Source organism: Macrotis lagotis, chromosome X, assembly GCF_037893015.1.
Source record: "Macrotis lagotis isolate mMagLag1 chromosome X, bilby.v1.9.chrom.fasta, whole genome shotgun sequence".
Taxonomy (NCBI): Eukaryota; Metazoa; Chordata; class Mammalia; order Peramelemorphia; family Peramelidae; genus Macrotis; species Macrotis lagotis.
In genome coordinates this window covers 689,604,931-689,618,110 of record NC_133666.1, presented here as the reverse complement: position 1 = coordinate 689,618,110, position 13,180 = coordinate 689,604,931, and the positions used below count along the sequence as shown (strand labels likewise).

Sequence of the window (13,180 nt, the reverse complement as noted above, 5' to 3'; positions counted from 1 at the left end):
CCAGATACCCAGACTTTGCACGAGGCAGCTGAGTGGGGAACACCAAGCTGGTGTGAGGCCTCTGCCCTGGGCCCCCTGCAGCCACCAACCAGCTCTAGGGTTTAAGGGCCACCTCTCTGGGTCTCAGTGGGAGGTGATCACTAAACTGTCTTTCAGAAGACATTCCCTGTTCCTGAGGCCCTTCCCTAGTCCTGACATCTGTTCCAAGGCTCCTCTCGGCTCTACCATTCCCTGAGGCCCCTCCCCAGCTCTGACCTCTCCTGTTCTAAAGTCCCTTTAATATTCTATGTTTCTGGGCTAGTGTTCTGCACTTATGCCAAAACAGGTAAGCATACATTCTCCAATGCAACAAAACACATAAAGAAAAGGATCTATACAAGAGTTTTATGGAAACAAAGACAATATAAAGTTGTTCTCCATCTTCAGTTAGGATGGAGTCTTCTTTAATTTCACTTTTTCTTCTAAATTTACAAAGTATTTCATTTTTCCTAAAAGTTCCTTGGCCTTCTGAAGATCACCTGAAATGAAGGAGACACATGATGGTGAGAGCAAGGCTTCACTTTAACCAGTTGTTCCTGGGCAGGTAAATGAAGGAGTGGAGCCAGGGTGGGGCCTGGGGTCCCAGTGCCATAGGCCCGGTCTCTTTCCTGCTCTTCTGGAGACAACCCCTAGCAACCCCTTCTCTGTTTGCCGGGATCCAACTTCAGGGCAGAGCACTGGGAGGAGGTTGGGTAGATGCCCAAGGAATTAATGGGTCGAGGGAACAGGGCTCTCTGCAGTGGGGGAGAGTGGAGAGGAGTCAGGGGCCCAAGTATGGGCAGAAGGTATGTCAAGTTGGACTCATCTAAAGGGCTCCTTCCCTCCCTGGTTGGGCTTGGGTCCTTTTGAATTCAGAGCTTGGGCCTGTCCTATCCTGGTATTTCTCTGCCTTTGCACTTATGGTTTGCTGATTGTATAAAAGCAGCTTCCCCATTGTCCTTCTCCAACAAGACTTTTCCCATGAGCATGTCAAGATCCTAAAAGTTTTGTTGGTGTCATCAGCAAGACCTCTTTGCTTGATGACTCTCCTAGCATCATGACCAAGAGGACTGTCAAAAAGAATGATACAAGCTGGCTTTGCTCCCTAAGGTCACTGTGCTGGTCACCTGGAGCTCCCATGTCTTGAAGACTGCTGCCATGACTCTCAAGAATATGAATAGAGATTACAGTTTTTACAAGGGCAATGAGGTTAAGTGACTTACCCAAATAGGTAAAGAGTTTGCCATTGAGCAGACAATGAACTGGCCTAGAACTGAACTGGAAGAAGAGAGTGCATTGGATTGGGGAATCCATTTGGGAAATGAACAATGAACCCCAATTGCTTTCGGAAGCAAATCCATCTTCTTCATACAAATATTTCCCTGACAGTCTGTTGTTGGGAATTATAGACCATCAGTTTTCTGAAGAATCACAATTTGGGGGTTCTTTGGTGACCCAAAGACTGATCAGAAATGTCCAGGTAGGCTATAATAGATGACTAGTTGCGACTATCTTACAAGGATGGGTGTGGATGGGATGAAGGATCACTCAGGAGATGATCAGAAAAGGATGTGTGCCTGTGACTTAGCAATAGTGAAAAATAAAGAGATGGGCACCCCAAGAGATGCTGGGTCACCGACCTCCTGTTAATAAGGTCCAGAGAAAGACCTTGTCATAGTGAGGAGGGCATATGGGAGGACATGGGCAAGAGTGCCTAGCTTGAGGAAGCAAAGAAGGGTTTGGCATCATGGGTTCATTTAATCACTGAAGTCAATGGTTCAGGGCAAATCCTGTCTCTCTCTGGGCCTCAGTTTTTCTATCTGAAAAATGAAGGAGTTGGACCAGAAGAGTTCTAAGGTCCCTTCTGGTATTGAATTCTATGGTCTTCACAACAAGGCCATGGATCCAGGTCATCCAAAATCTTTTGTCCACACTTGAAAGAGCTGGGGGTAATGGCTCAAAGACTAGTTCACGGATCTTAGGTCAGGACTTGACCTCAGGTCTTTGGTTCCCAACCCAGGGCTCCCTCTACATCCACTGGTCTGTCTCTCTTGAAGAACTTACTCAGCACTAGGCTGGGAACCCATCTGGTCCTTAGATACTTTACTGAATGACTGATTAGATCCCATTACTAGCAACGTGCTCCCAAGGCAAGGAACTTGGACAAGGAAAGGGAGGTACCTTGTTCGAAAGCTTTACTCAAATCTTCCGTCAATTCTTTCTGCTTAGCTGGAAGAGAAAACACATAGTTTTGGATTTCCCATTTCGAAGGCCTGGTATGAACACACACACAAAAGTGCTTTGACAGAGTGAACAACTGAACTATGTGGCTATCAATGAAGGTAGTCATTGGGTCAGTCTGAGCAGAATCAGAAATGCGGTGTCAGGGCAGGCAGGGAGAACATTGTCAGTGGAAGCAGTGTGACACAGTGGGCAGAGCTGGCCTTGGGGTTGGGATGTCCTGGTTTTGACTCATCCACCAAGAAACATTTACAAAGTGCCTACCAGGTGCCAGCCGTAGTATTAAGCAGTGGGGGATGAAAGAAGCAAAAGTCCATCCTTGTTTTAAGGAGCGCACCATCAATGGGGGACACCCTAAGCCAATAATCATAGGACAAATAACTGAGAGAAGGCACTGGAATTAAGACAGCTCTGGGGAAGCTTCCTTTAGAAAGTAGGTCTCTAAGGGGTGGCTAAGTGGCGCAGTGGATAGAGCACCGGCCCTGGAGTCAGGAGTGCCTGAGTTCAAATCCGGCCTCAGACATTTAATAATTACCTAGCTGTGTGGCCTTGGGCAAGTCACTTAACCCCATTGCCTTGCAAAAAAACAAACTAAAAAAAGAACGTAGGGCTCTAAAGGATCTAAAGAATGTCAGGGGCAGTCAATAAGTGGGTGGAAGAGGGAAAGTGATCCTGGCAAGTAGGCAGGCCAGAGAAAATACCTGAACTGAGAGGTGGAGGGTCTTATTCATGGATCAACCAGGAGGGAGGCTAATGACCCTGAATCAAAGAGGACAGAGCAGGTCCTTAGGTGTAAGAAGGCAGGAAAGGGGAGGAGGGAGCTGGTAGGAAAGGCTTTGTATTGACCCCATAGAGGTCCTATGATCAGACCTATACTTTAGGAGAATCATTTGGAGACTGAATGAAGGATGGTCTGGAGCGAGGGGAGACTCCCCAGAAGCTATGGCAGTTGCCCATCTACTGCACATCCAGTTGGCCAGGTCTGAAAGGCAGTCAGTTAGAGATGCAAGATTAGATAGACTCAACCGGCTAAGAACCGCAGGGGCTATGTGGTCTAATCCTTTCATTCTGGCTTCTAAGTAGGGAACCAGAACTAAGGGGGAGAGAGAAGAAAGAGAAAAACAGATTAGGTCTTCATAAAAGAAAGAACTTAGTCTCCCCACTGAGGGCTCAGAGACAATGGGAGTTGGAAAGTTTCCCAATGCTGCTGTGTCAGGGGAAGTATTTGGAGCGATGGAGCAGGGCCAAGGGACCTCGAAGATTCTACCCATGGGCTAGATTCCCATGTCATCAGGCTTCTTTTTGTTTTTTTAGGTTTTTGCAAGGCAATGGGGTTAAGTGGTTTGCCCAAGGCCACACAGCTAGGTAATTATTAAGTGTCAAGAGGCTGGATTTGAACTCAGGTCCTTCTGACTCCAGGGCCGGTGCTCTATCCACTGTGCCACCTAGCCACCCCCACCAGGCTTCATTCAACACCCTCAGAAAGGTGGACCTTGAAGACCAAACTGCAGAATAAGGTTCTATAATGACTCATGCATCCATACTGTCATCCTGGGAATACAGGAGTTTTGTAGTGAATGGATTTCCCCAATAATAACAAAAGGTATTCCTGGAAAGAGAACAAATAAATGGAAAAATGGTATACAGATTCAGCAGTGTTTCTAGCAGGACCTGTTCTCATCATGAATGACAATGGAACCATGCCCTTTTAGACTGTAACACATCAGCCCCAAAGGAGGAATTACTGGTTGTAGAGGAGGATGGGGAAGGAGCAGCAGGATGAATTTCGGCCTAAGTAAAGGCAGTGGGGTTAGACTTGCCCAAGGTTACACAGCTGGGTAATTATTAAGTGTCTGAGGTCACATTTGAATTTGGGTCCTCCTGACTCCAGGATCAGTGCTCTATCCATTGAGCCATCTAGCTGCCCCTGTCCTTCATTCTCAGAGAGGACCAGAGACATAAGGAAGGTGCTGTTCTGATAAACAAATAAATTGGATTTAAATGAGGTAGGTTGTGCAAAGTCACCAGACTCACTTTCTCCTCTGGAGCCATTTGGTCCAATGGCAAGATATAGATTAGGACCACTGGAGATGGAGCTGAGAGCCCAGAGGAACTGAGACCAGACAAAACAGGGCCTCATGACAGAAAAGGGGGTGAGCATGGAAGAGAGAAAGAGAGAACTTGGGCTTTTTAAGTTAAACTCTTTCTTGGGTCTCAGTTTGCCTGAGGCAACACCATTCAGTGTTTAAGGCTGGGTAAGAGATGAGGCAATGCAGGGTCTCTTTAATCTGGTCAGAAAAAAAAATCAAAATGCAGTTTTGAGAGCACAGAGGGCAGTGTTTGCAAGATTATCCAGAAGAGGGGCCAGATATGAAATGACTGGAGAAACTTATGGATGATTCTTTTAAGGACAACAAAAGCACCAAAGAAGGTGATTGAGATACATCTAGGTGGACTTTGTAGCCTTCATGGAGAGGGGAAGTGCCTACTCCAGGGCAGACTATAGTCTGACTATAATGTATAACCTCAATGAAGTCATTGATAAACAAAAGAAAGGTCCCTATATATTCCAAAATATTGATAGCAGCATGTTGAGATGGCCAAGAATTGGAAATGAAGTAGATGCCCATTGATTGGGGAAATGGCAAAACAAACTATGTGAACATAAGCTGTAAGAAATGATAAGTGTGATGAATGTGAAGAAGCCTGGAACAATCTATATGAACTGATGCAGAGTGAAGGCAGCAGAGCCAAAGAAACACTATATACAATGACTGCAATAACAAAAATGGGAAGAACGATGATGCACTGAAAAATAAGAAATCAAAGTGACACAATTATAAAATAGAATGAAGAGAGATGAGAATCCCCCCCCCCCATCCTGCCCCTTCTTGGAGATTAGAGGTCCATAACTGTCACATGTGGCACAGGTTTTTGGACTTTCCCAATATATTAATCAATTGTACTGACTTTTCTAGCTCTTAAAAATGCCGTTTGTCACATGGGAGGGGATGAATATTTGGGATACTACGACACTATAAGAAACAGAAAATGTCAAAAAACTTATAATGGATATGGATAACCCTAAAGAGCATCAGCCTCCCAGAGATGTGAGGTAAACTTTTCCCACCATCATCCAGGGAGTGTTGGAGGTGGCATCTAGAGGCAGGTTGTTTTGCCATGTCACCACTCTCTGACTTTTTCTCATCCCCTTGAAAATGATTATAAACTTAACCTAGAAATCAGTACTACCTTTCCTCTGCAGCAGCTGGCAGGTCAATAAAGGACTTTCCACACTTAGTTCCTCCTTTACATTTCTTTCTCTCTTCCATGCTCACCCTCCTTTCCAGTCATGAGGCCCTATTTTGTCTGGTCTCGGTTCCTCTGGGCTCTCAGGCTGATGGAGAGTCCCAGTGGCTGAAAGTCTGCAGGTTTTATGAATTATCTATAAGCTCCTGACTTGGGAGATCAGCCTCAGGCTGAGAGACTCTAGCCCAGTAAGATGTATCCTATCCTGCCCTGGGCTGAGATCTCTTGATTGGGTCCCACCACCTGCTGATTACCTATGAGAAATGAGAGAATGTGGGCCATCTAAAAACATTCCCCAGGTCACCTGGAAAAGGGAGGCCCTTGGATGGGGAGTCCTTCCTGAGGCCTCTATTTGGGGGTGAAGACTTCCTACCCTCAAAATGAAAGCCAAAGAGATTGGCCTAATAGACTACGGAGTAAAGCAAAGGGGATTTAAAAAAAAACGTAGCCTAGACTGTCCATGGGTCAGCCCCCCAACATGTTCATTCAGGGCAGATGAGTTGGGAGGTGGGAGAAGGGCAGATTTCCTGGGAAAGGTGAGCCTGGCCTTTTCTCTCATTTGAACGCTACTTTAGAGGCAATGGGCTATCTGGTGATACTCTAGACTTGGCTTGCATCACTGGACAGCATGCTCTAGAGAGTGGACACAAGGGATGACCCCAAGGGCTACAGCAGATATTTCGAGGAGACCACGTCTTCATGGAAGAAGCATAGTTGAGGAGTTGTGACTCCTTACATCTGTTGAGTGCTCTGAGATTTCCATCTGACTTTGCCCAACACCTGCTCCAACCTCAGGAGGTAGCCAAGGCAGGTATGGGGAAAAAGCTGAGGCCCAGATCAGAAAGCCCCTGGCCAAAGGATGCCCAGGAGGGAATCTGGGTCTCCTGTCTTGTACCCTACTTGTCCTGTTCTCCCCCGCTGGCTCTGGGATGATGACAATAGTCAGTATTTACACAGCACTTTGCACAGATGATCTCATAGGATCCTTGCCACAACCATGGGAGGGAGGAGCTGTGATGATCTCCATTCTATAGATGGGAAGAGTGAGGCAGGCAGAGGTTGAGTGACACAGTTGATGTTTGTCCTTCACTCTAGAAGAAGACCATGACCTTGGGGAGATGAGGCCATGACAAGCACATGAACTGGATTTGAGGTTTGTGTATGGGGGGGAAGGGAGCTGGCTGTGCTATGTCACTGGCCTCACCTTCTGGGTCCAGAGCCATCTGGATCCAGGGGCCAGATATGAATCAAGATGACTGAGATGGTCATGGATGTGAGGCATTCAGGATTAAGTGACTTGCCCAAGGTCATACACGTCTGAGGCTGAATTCAAACTCCAGTCCTCCTGACTCCAAGACCAGTGCTCTATCTGCTGTGCCATGCAGTTGCCCCTGACAGTTACTGAAGGCAGATGTGAACTTGACTTGTCTGTTTCCAAGCCTGGCACCCTCTCTGCCATGCCACCAGCCCCCAAGGGAGGAAACAAATTGCTTGAAAATGCAAAGTTTCTGTGTAGTAACACCCAGAGCTTTATTGCAGCAGGGTCTTTGTGCCCCTGGGCCTGGTGTTTAGAACTGGTCCAAGAGCAAGGAAGACCCTAGACAACTCCAGAAGGTGCCTCCCGGCATTGGTGGATGGCATTTCCCCTGGTGCAACCCTATTCCTGGTGCTTAAGTCTGTTCTCCTTCACATCCATGTTCAAATAGGTTTGTGAGATCAGAAGTCTGACCTCAGAGAAAATCATCTCATGATCTGATCCATCAGGGGGTGATTTTCCATCTACACACCAGACTGAATGTTGGGATCCCAGGCTTGTCCCAGGCCCTCGTACCTCCCAGAACAGGCCCACATGTGCCCCCTCAAATCTTCCTTCACTAATGCTTCTGGTCTGACCCCTAAGTATACACGTGTACCTGTGTGCATAGCTTTATGTGTCTCAAACAAGATCTTCAGATGCAATCCTGGGCACCCTAGTCCCTCTATTTCTTTCTTTCTTTTTTGGGGGGGGGGAGGGTTAGAGTTAGGGTTAGGGTTAGCGTTAGGGTTAGGGTTAGGGATATCCCTCTATTTCTTCTGAAAACACAATTTGTGATGCCTCTAAATTGAATCTCTCCTTTTTTCAGTTTTTATTTTTCCAAATTGGTTTTCTAAATAGAAAAGAACGTATGATTTTGTTTTTTGCAGAAAAAAAAAAAAAGAAAACAAGGTATCTGGAAGAGAGCATGTGTCTGGAGTCGGGAGACCCAGATTCAAATCTGGTCTGACTTACTCATTGTGCAACACCAAGGAAGTCACTTTGCTACTCTGTGCCTAAGTTTCCTCCCCTGTACGCTGGGGAGGACCAGGCTCAGGTCACTTTCTCCCTGGGTTTCTGGGAGGTTCTGAGGGCACCGTGTATGGCCTGTTTTGCCAATGATGCTAAATGAGTTACTATGGCTGCCCTTCCTAATCTCCTTTGGAGGACCATTGAGGCCCCTGCTGGTCCACACCCTGAGACCCCACATAGGTGCACTTACCTTGAACAAAGGCTTCGATTTCTTTGGTTTCAGCCTCACTGTGAGCTCCAGCGAGTTTCTCATTGATCTCCATGATTTCTCCGAGAAACTCCATGTCCATGCCAGCGTCTGTGCCTTCAGAGATCTCCACCCCCTGGAGCTTCAGCTGTGGGGGAACCAAAGGTGAGATAAAGACACAGACTGGCTTCGGAAATGGGGGTTGGGGTCTGGAGTCTGAAGGCCGGATTGAGAAAGCCCAGCAGTCCAAATTCTGATTCAATCAAATTCCATATCATTCCCATTTAGCTAGTTGGATTCCTTCTCTCCTCAGCATCTATGAAATGAACAGAAATTGTTTAAAAAGCCAATTGGGGTAAAGTGTCCTTTTCAGAGGAAAAGACCCCTTCTGGCAGTACCTCAAAGCTAAGTGAAGGGTTCAAGGCAATTGGGCAAGTCTCTATGGAATGCTCCAGAGACTTGTGCTGGGCCCTCTATAGTTTAACAATCTGGAGCATGCTCATCAGCTGGGGGGCACAAAACTGGGAGGGAGAGTTAACCCAGGGGATGATGTCAGTTTTCTTTTTTTAGTTTTTTTGCAAGGCAAATGGGGTTAAGTGGCTTGCCCAAGGCCACACAGCTAGGTAATTATTAAGTGTATGAGACCAGATTTGAACCCAGGTACTCCTGACTCCAGGGCCGGTGCTTTATCCTGATGTCAGTTTTCAAGACAACTGGGGAAGCTGTCAGTACCGGGCTGAATCTAAGGAGATGAAGAGGGTCATTAGTTCATAGACTCAGAGCTTAAAAGGGTCTCATTTTACACATAAGAAAGTTGGCCCTAAAGAGGTGAAGAATGATGTTTGTAGAGGTGATGCCATGACAAGCACAAGAATTGGATTTGAGTGAGGGGGGGTATCCCCAGGCTCACTTTCCCTTCCAGAGCCATCTGGGACCAGTGGCCAGATAGGAATCAGGATGGCTGGATGTGAGGCAATCAGGGTGAAATGACTTTCCCAAGGTCACACTGTTGGTAGTGGTAAGTGTCTGAGACTGGATTCAAACTCCTTTCCTGACTATAAGGTCAGTGCTTTATCCATTGTACCACTGAGCTGTCCTGAAAGAGGCTAAGACGCTAATCCAGGTCACAACAGTGAGGAGTTTGGGGCTGGATTTGAACCCAGGTCTCTCTGACTTTAAGTGCAGGCCAATAACTATTAAGCCAGACTGTCCAACATTTAAAAGAGAAAAATGCAATGAATTACAATTGAGTTAAAAAAAAAGTACAAGTGGCAGTAGTCTGGCAAGATGCCAATGCCTGGAAAAGGCCTTGGGTTTTAGCAGAAGGGAAGCCCTATGGGTCACCAGTGAGATCCAGTAGTGAAGAAAACTCCCCCTGACCTTGGACTGTATGAAGCCAGGCATCCATCAAGGAGCAAAAAAAAAAAGAGATGAGAGTCTCCTTATATTTTACCTGAACTAGCCACTACAACCATTGTTATGAGATAGTGCTTTTAAAATTTGTAATAGGCAAGTGCTATTAGTACCCCCATTTAACATATGTGGAAACTGAGGCAGACAGAGGTGAAATGATTTGCCTAGGGTGACATAGGTAATAACTATCCGTGTCTGGGATTTTAACTCAGATCTTCCTGACTCTAGGCCTGGGGCTCTGGGCACTGTGATGCTACCCCCCCCCCCCACCCTGCCACTGGCAGTAGACAGTTCTGCTGTGCCAGAAAGTTGTTGAAAAGCAGGAGCACATACAAAGAAGACAGTCTGAAGGCTTTGGAGACAGTTAATGTGCCTAAGAGAAGATGTGGGTGAACATGAGATCTCTCTCTAAGACTCTCAAGAGTCTTAAGTGGAAAAGGGCAGACCCAGGGGCCTTGGGGTCAAGTCATGAAAAGGCAACTGAATGTGGGGACAGCTCCAGAGAGGTGCCCGCTCCCCCTCACAGAGGTCTTCCCACAAAGGCTCACACACCCTCATCCAGTCTGCCAGCCATGGAATTCTTGGCCAGAGGTGACCCCCACAAAGGCCTTCTAGTTCTAAAATTCCCCAATGATAACATGGGTCCAGCTATATCTCTGACCTTTCGGGGTCAACATTAACCTTCTGATGTTGGTGTGTGAATGGAGGGACACAAGAGATGGCTTTGCTGTCTGATAAAGTCAGGAAAACTAATCAAATACACCATGGAGGGGGTTGGGGGTGAGACCATGGGTCAAAGAGGGTTAGACTTGACAGAAGGAAGACACAGCTCAGTCAGTGTGCTTTTGCCTTCCTATCTCTATAAAGGGAATTGAAATACTTTTGGAGGTTGTTAACAGAGTTGCTGCGAGCATTCAGTGAAATGGTGCATCTGGAGCTCTTTGCAAAAACCTTTCTAGAAAGAGCCTTATAAATGCCAGCCTGGGGCTGGGTTAGAAAGAAGCTTACCAGATACAAGCCTCGGCTCAGCGGGGCCAGCAGGGTCTTGTAGGCTTCGTTCACCAGTGTGGAATGCTGCTCTGAGAAGTCCTTTTCAGTCTGTCAGCAGGACAGGAAGGAAGCTCAATAGCACTAACAACTTCGACAAGGATAACAGACTAATTCAACAAACTGATTATGGGCCCACGATGGGTAAGATGCCATCCCTGGTCTTAGGAAACAAAAGATCTACTGGGAATGACCTCTGGGGTCTGTGCTTTTGAGAGAACCAAAAGGGAAAATCTCCCATTCCCAATCTCAATCTTGGGGCCACTTATTACTGAAGCAAGTGTCAGTGTCGGGAAGATCTGAGTTCAGATCCTGCCTCTGATGCAGACCAGTTGTGTGATCCTGTGTAGGTCATTGCACCAGAATCTAAGTTTTAGGAAATATCAACTTATTATCAGTGGTTACAGTCATAGATACAGAGCCTATACGCAATGGAGATGAGTATCTCCCCACACTGATTCTCCCTCCATCAGGGCCAGCAATAGCTGCACACTCTCCATCCCTTGAATTATTGTGCAAAACTAAATGAGAGCACTGGTGATAGGAGGTGAGTTGACACTACTGTCCAAAAGCCAAACTTGGGGGAAGAACAGCTTTTTGGGGTCACCTTCAACCATGTAAGAGAAAGCTCACTGGTAAAGGGGTGAGATCTCAACTGGGGGGTACCTGGATCCTGGAACTGATGATCTGTATGAGGCCAAGGTTGTCTGGTCCATACTGGCTAGGCGAGTGGGAACCAATCACTTCCTGTCCTGAGCAGGAGGGTCCCTCAAGCTCCTTCTAGCTGGGATATGATGCTAGGAGTCCCCCAAAGTGAGTGTTGGACAAGGAGGAAGCCCAGCCCCCTACCTGCGACCTCTGGCTGAAGTTATCAGGGTGGACCAGGCGCTGGAGCTGCTGGTACTGACGCTTCAGACTCAGGACATCCACTGTGAAGGACCGGTTGCTGGAGAGGAGGGTGGGAGAGGGCAGGAGTGAATGGGGAGCAGGGGGAGCACTCCCTGGGGAGGCCATCCCCAGCTCTTTGGACAAAAACAGACTCTGCCTGGACACAGCATGGCGCTTAAATGCTGGCTGAATTGACATGAAGCACCAGGGTTGGCTTAAGTAGGGAAACCTGAGAGTTAGGGAGGTCAGGGCTCTGGGCCACCTTGGACAGCTACTGGATCACAAGGCGCGGGTGGGGGGAGGCCTGGCCGCCCCAGGCCTCTTTTGAGGTTCATTCCGCGTCTCTCCTGCACCTGCTTTCCTTTGGGGGACCCAGCATGAGCCCCAAGCTTAGCCCACGGGGGCGGGGCTATCGCAGGACCACTCCCCTATACTTCATCCAGGGCTGCAAGCTCCGCCCCTCATCCAGGCCCCGCCCCTCCAGGCCCCGTCTCCTAGGCCCACAGGGGCAGGCCCCGCCCCTCCAGGCCTGGTCTCCTAGGCCCCGCCCCCAGGCCCCTCTCCTAGGCCCTCAGGGACAGGCCCCGCCCCCTCCAGGCCCCGCCTCCTAGGCCCGTAGGGATGGTCTCCTAGGCCCTCAGGGACAGGCCCCGCCCCTCCAGGCCTGGTCCCCTAGGCCCCGCCCCCCAAGCCTCTCTCCTAGGCCCTCAGGGACAGGCCCCGCCCCCTCCAGGCCCCGTCTCCTAGGCCCGTAGGGATAGGCCCCGCCCCTCCAGGCCCCGCCTCCTAGGCCCGTAGGGACAGGCCCCTCCCCTCCAGGCCCTGCCCTCTCCAGGCCCCGTCTCCTAGGCCCTCAGGGACAGGCCCCGCCCCTCCAGGCCTGGTCTCCTAGGCCCTCAGGGATAGGCCCCTCCCCTCGAGGCCCCGCCCCTCCAGGCCTGGTCTCCTAGGCCCTCAGGGACAGGCCCCGCCCCTCCAGGCCTGGTCCCCTAGGCCCGTAGGGACAGGCCCCTCCCCCCAGGCCTCTCTCCTAGGCCCTCAGGGACAGGCCCCGCCCCCTCCAGGCCCCGCCTCCTAGGCCCGTAGGGACAGGCCCCTCCCCCTCCAGGCCCCGCCCCCTAGGCCCGCAGGGGCAGGCTCCGCCCCCGGACCGCGGCCGGTCGCTCCCCTCCCCCCAGCCCTCTGGCCTCCAGTCCCCTCCTCCCCGGGGAACACTCACCAGTGCAGGAGGCGGAAGAAATCGAGCTCGGGGCCGGGCGGTTGCAGCGCGTGGCAGGCCGGACAGAAGAGCGCCTCGCCGCCCGCGGGCGCCCCGGGGCCGCCACAGCTCCAGCATCTGGGGGCGCCCCGCGGCGCCGAGCCTGCCCTGCCGAAGGGCCTCCGCGGCGCCCAGCACGCCCCGCGGAGGGCCCGAGCTGCACCCTGCCACATCAGCCCCACGGCGGCACCTGCCCCGGGCGCCCCACGGCAGGCTCTGGGCAGCGGGGGTGGGGTGGGGGGGCTGCGCTCCGCCCCAAACGGAGCCGACTGATTGGTCGCCGGTGCCCGGGGGCGGAACTTGGAGTCCAGCGGAGCGTCCAGAGGTCCCCCGCGGGCGAGCCTTCCCAGACTACAAGGTCCACGAAGCTTTGCGGCCTGACCCTTCCGTATCCGGCGAGCTTCCCATTGGTCGAAGGCGCGGTCGGGTCTGTTTCCGAGCTCTGATTGGCGGGGTTCATACCTGAGCCTTTCGCGCGAGCCTCGGCTTCAGG

The 13,180-nt window shown here is 50.1% G+C and overlaps 1 protein-coding gene across 4 annotated transcripts; it reads right to left on the bottom strand.

Annotated features, from left to right (window-relative positions):
• Nucleotides 1-358: 358 nt before the first annotated feature.
• Nucleotides 359-13,170, bottom strand: HSCB (HscB mitochondrial iron-sulfur cluster cochaperone). Of its 4 annotated transcripts, XR_012472321.1 has the most exons (8): nucleotides 12,649-13,060; nucleotides 11,391-11,487; nucleotides 10,503-10,592; nucleotides 8,085-8,229; nucleotides 3,804-3,868; nucleotides 2,200-2,247; nucleotides 1,242-1,296; nucleotides 359-518 (listed from the first exon to the last, which is right to left on the bottom strand). XR_012472321.1 is itself a non-coding variant. In XM_074206229.1 (7 exons), the coding sequence occupies exons 1-6, from the start codon at nucleotides 12,858-12,860 to the stop codon at nucleotides 2,230-2,232; spliced, it is 627 nt and encodes a 208-aa protein (XP_074062330.1). In that variant the 5' UTR covers nucleotides 12,861-13,060; the 3' UTR covers nucleotides 359-518; nucleotides 2,200-2,229. The 4 variants fall into 4 exon arrangements, 3 of the variants coding, with proteins under 3 accessions (XP_074062330.1, XP_074062331.1, XP_074062332.1); XM_074206229.1 differs by lacking the exon at nucleotides 1,242-1,296; XM_074206230.1 differs by lacking the exon at nucleotides 3,804-3,868 and having other exon boundaries at nucleotides 12,649-13,052.
• Nucleotides 13,171-13,180: the final 10 nt, after the last annotated feature.

Bases quoted from the DNA above. Each gene is read 5' to 3' on its own strand.
- HSCB (XM_074206231.1), bottom strand. From the start codon at position 12,860: ATGTGGCAGGGTGCAGCTCGGGCCCTCCGCGGGGCGTGCTGGGCGCCG. The intron at 2,248-8,084 runs GTAAGTGCACCT...TTTCTCTTCCAG, and splicing joins AATCGAAGCCTTTGTTCAAG to CTAAGCAGAAAGAATTGACG. The intron at 519-2,199 runs GTACCTCCCTTT...CCTTCATTTCAG, and splicing joins GAGTAAAGCTTTCGAACAAG to GTGATCTTCAGAAGGCCAAG.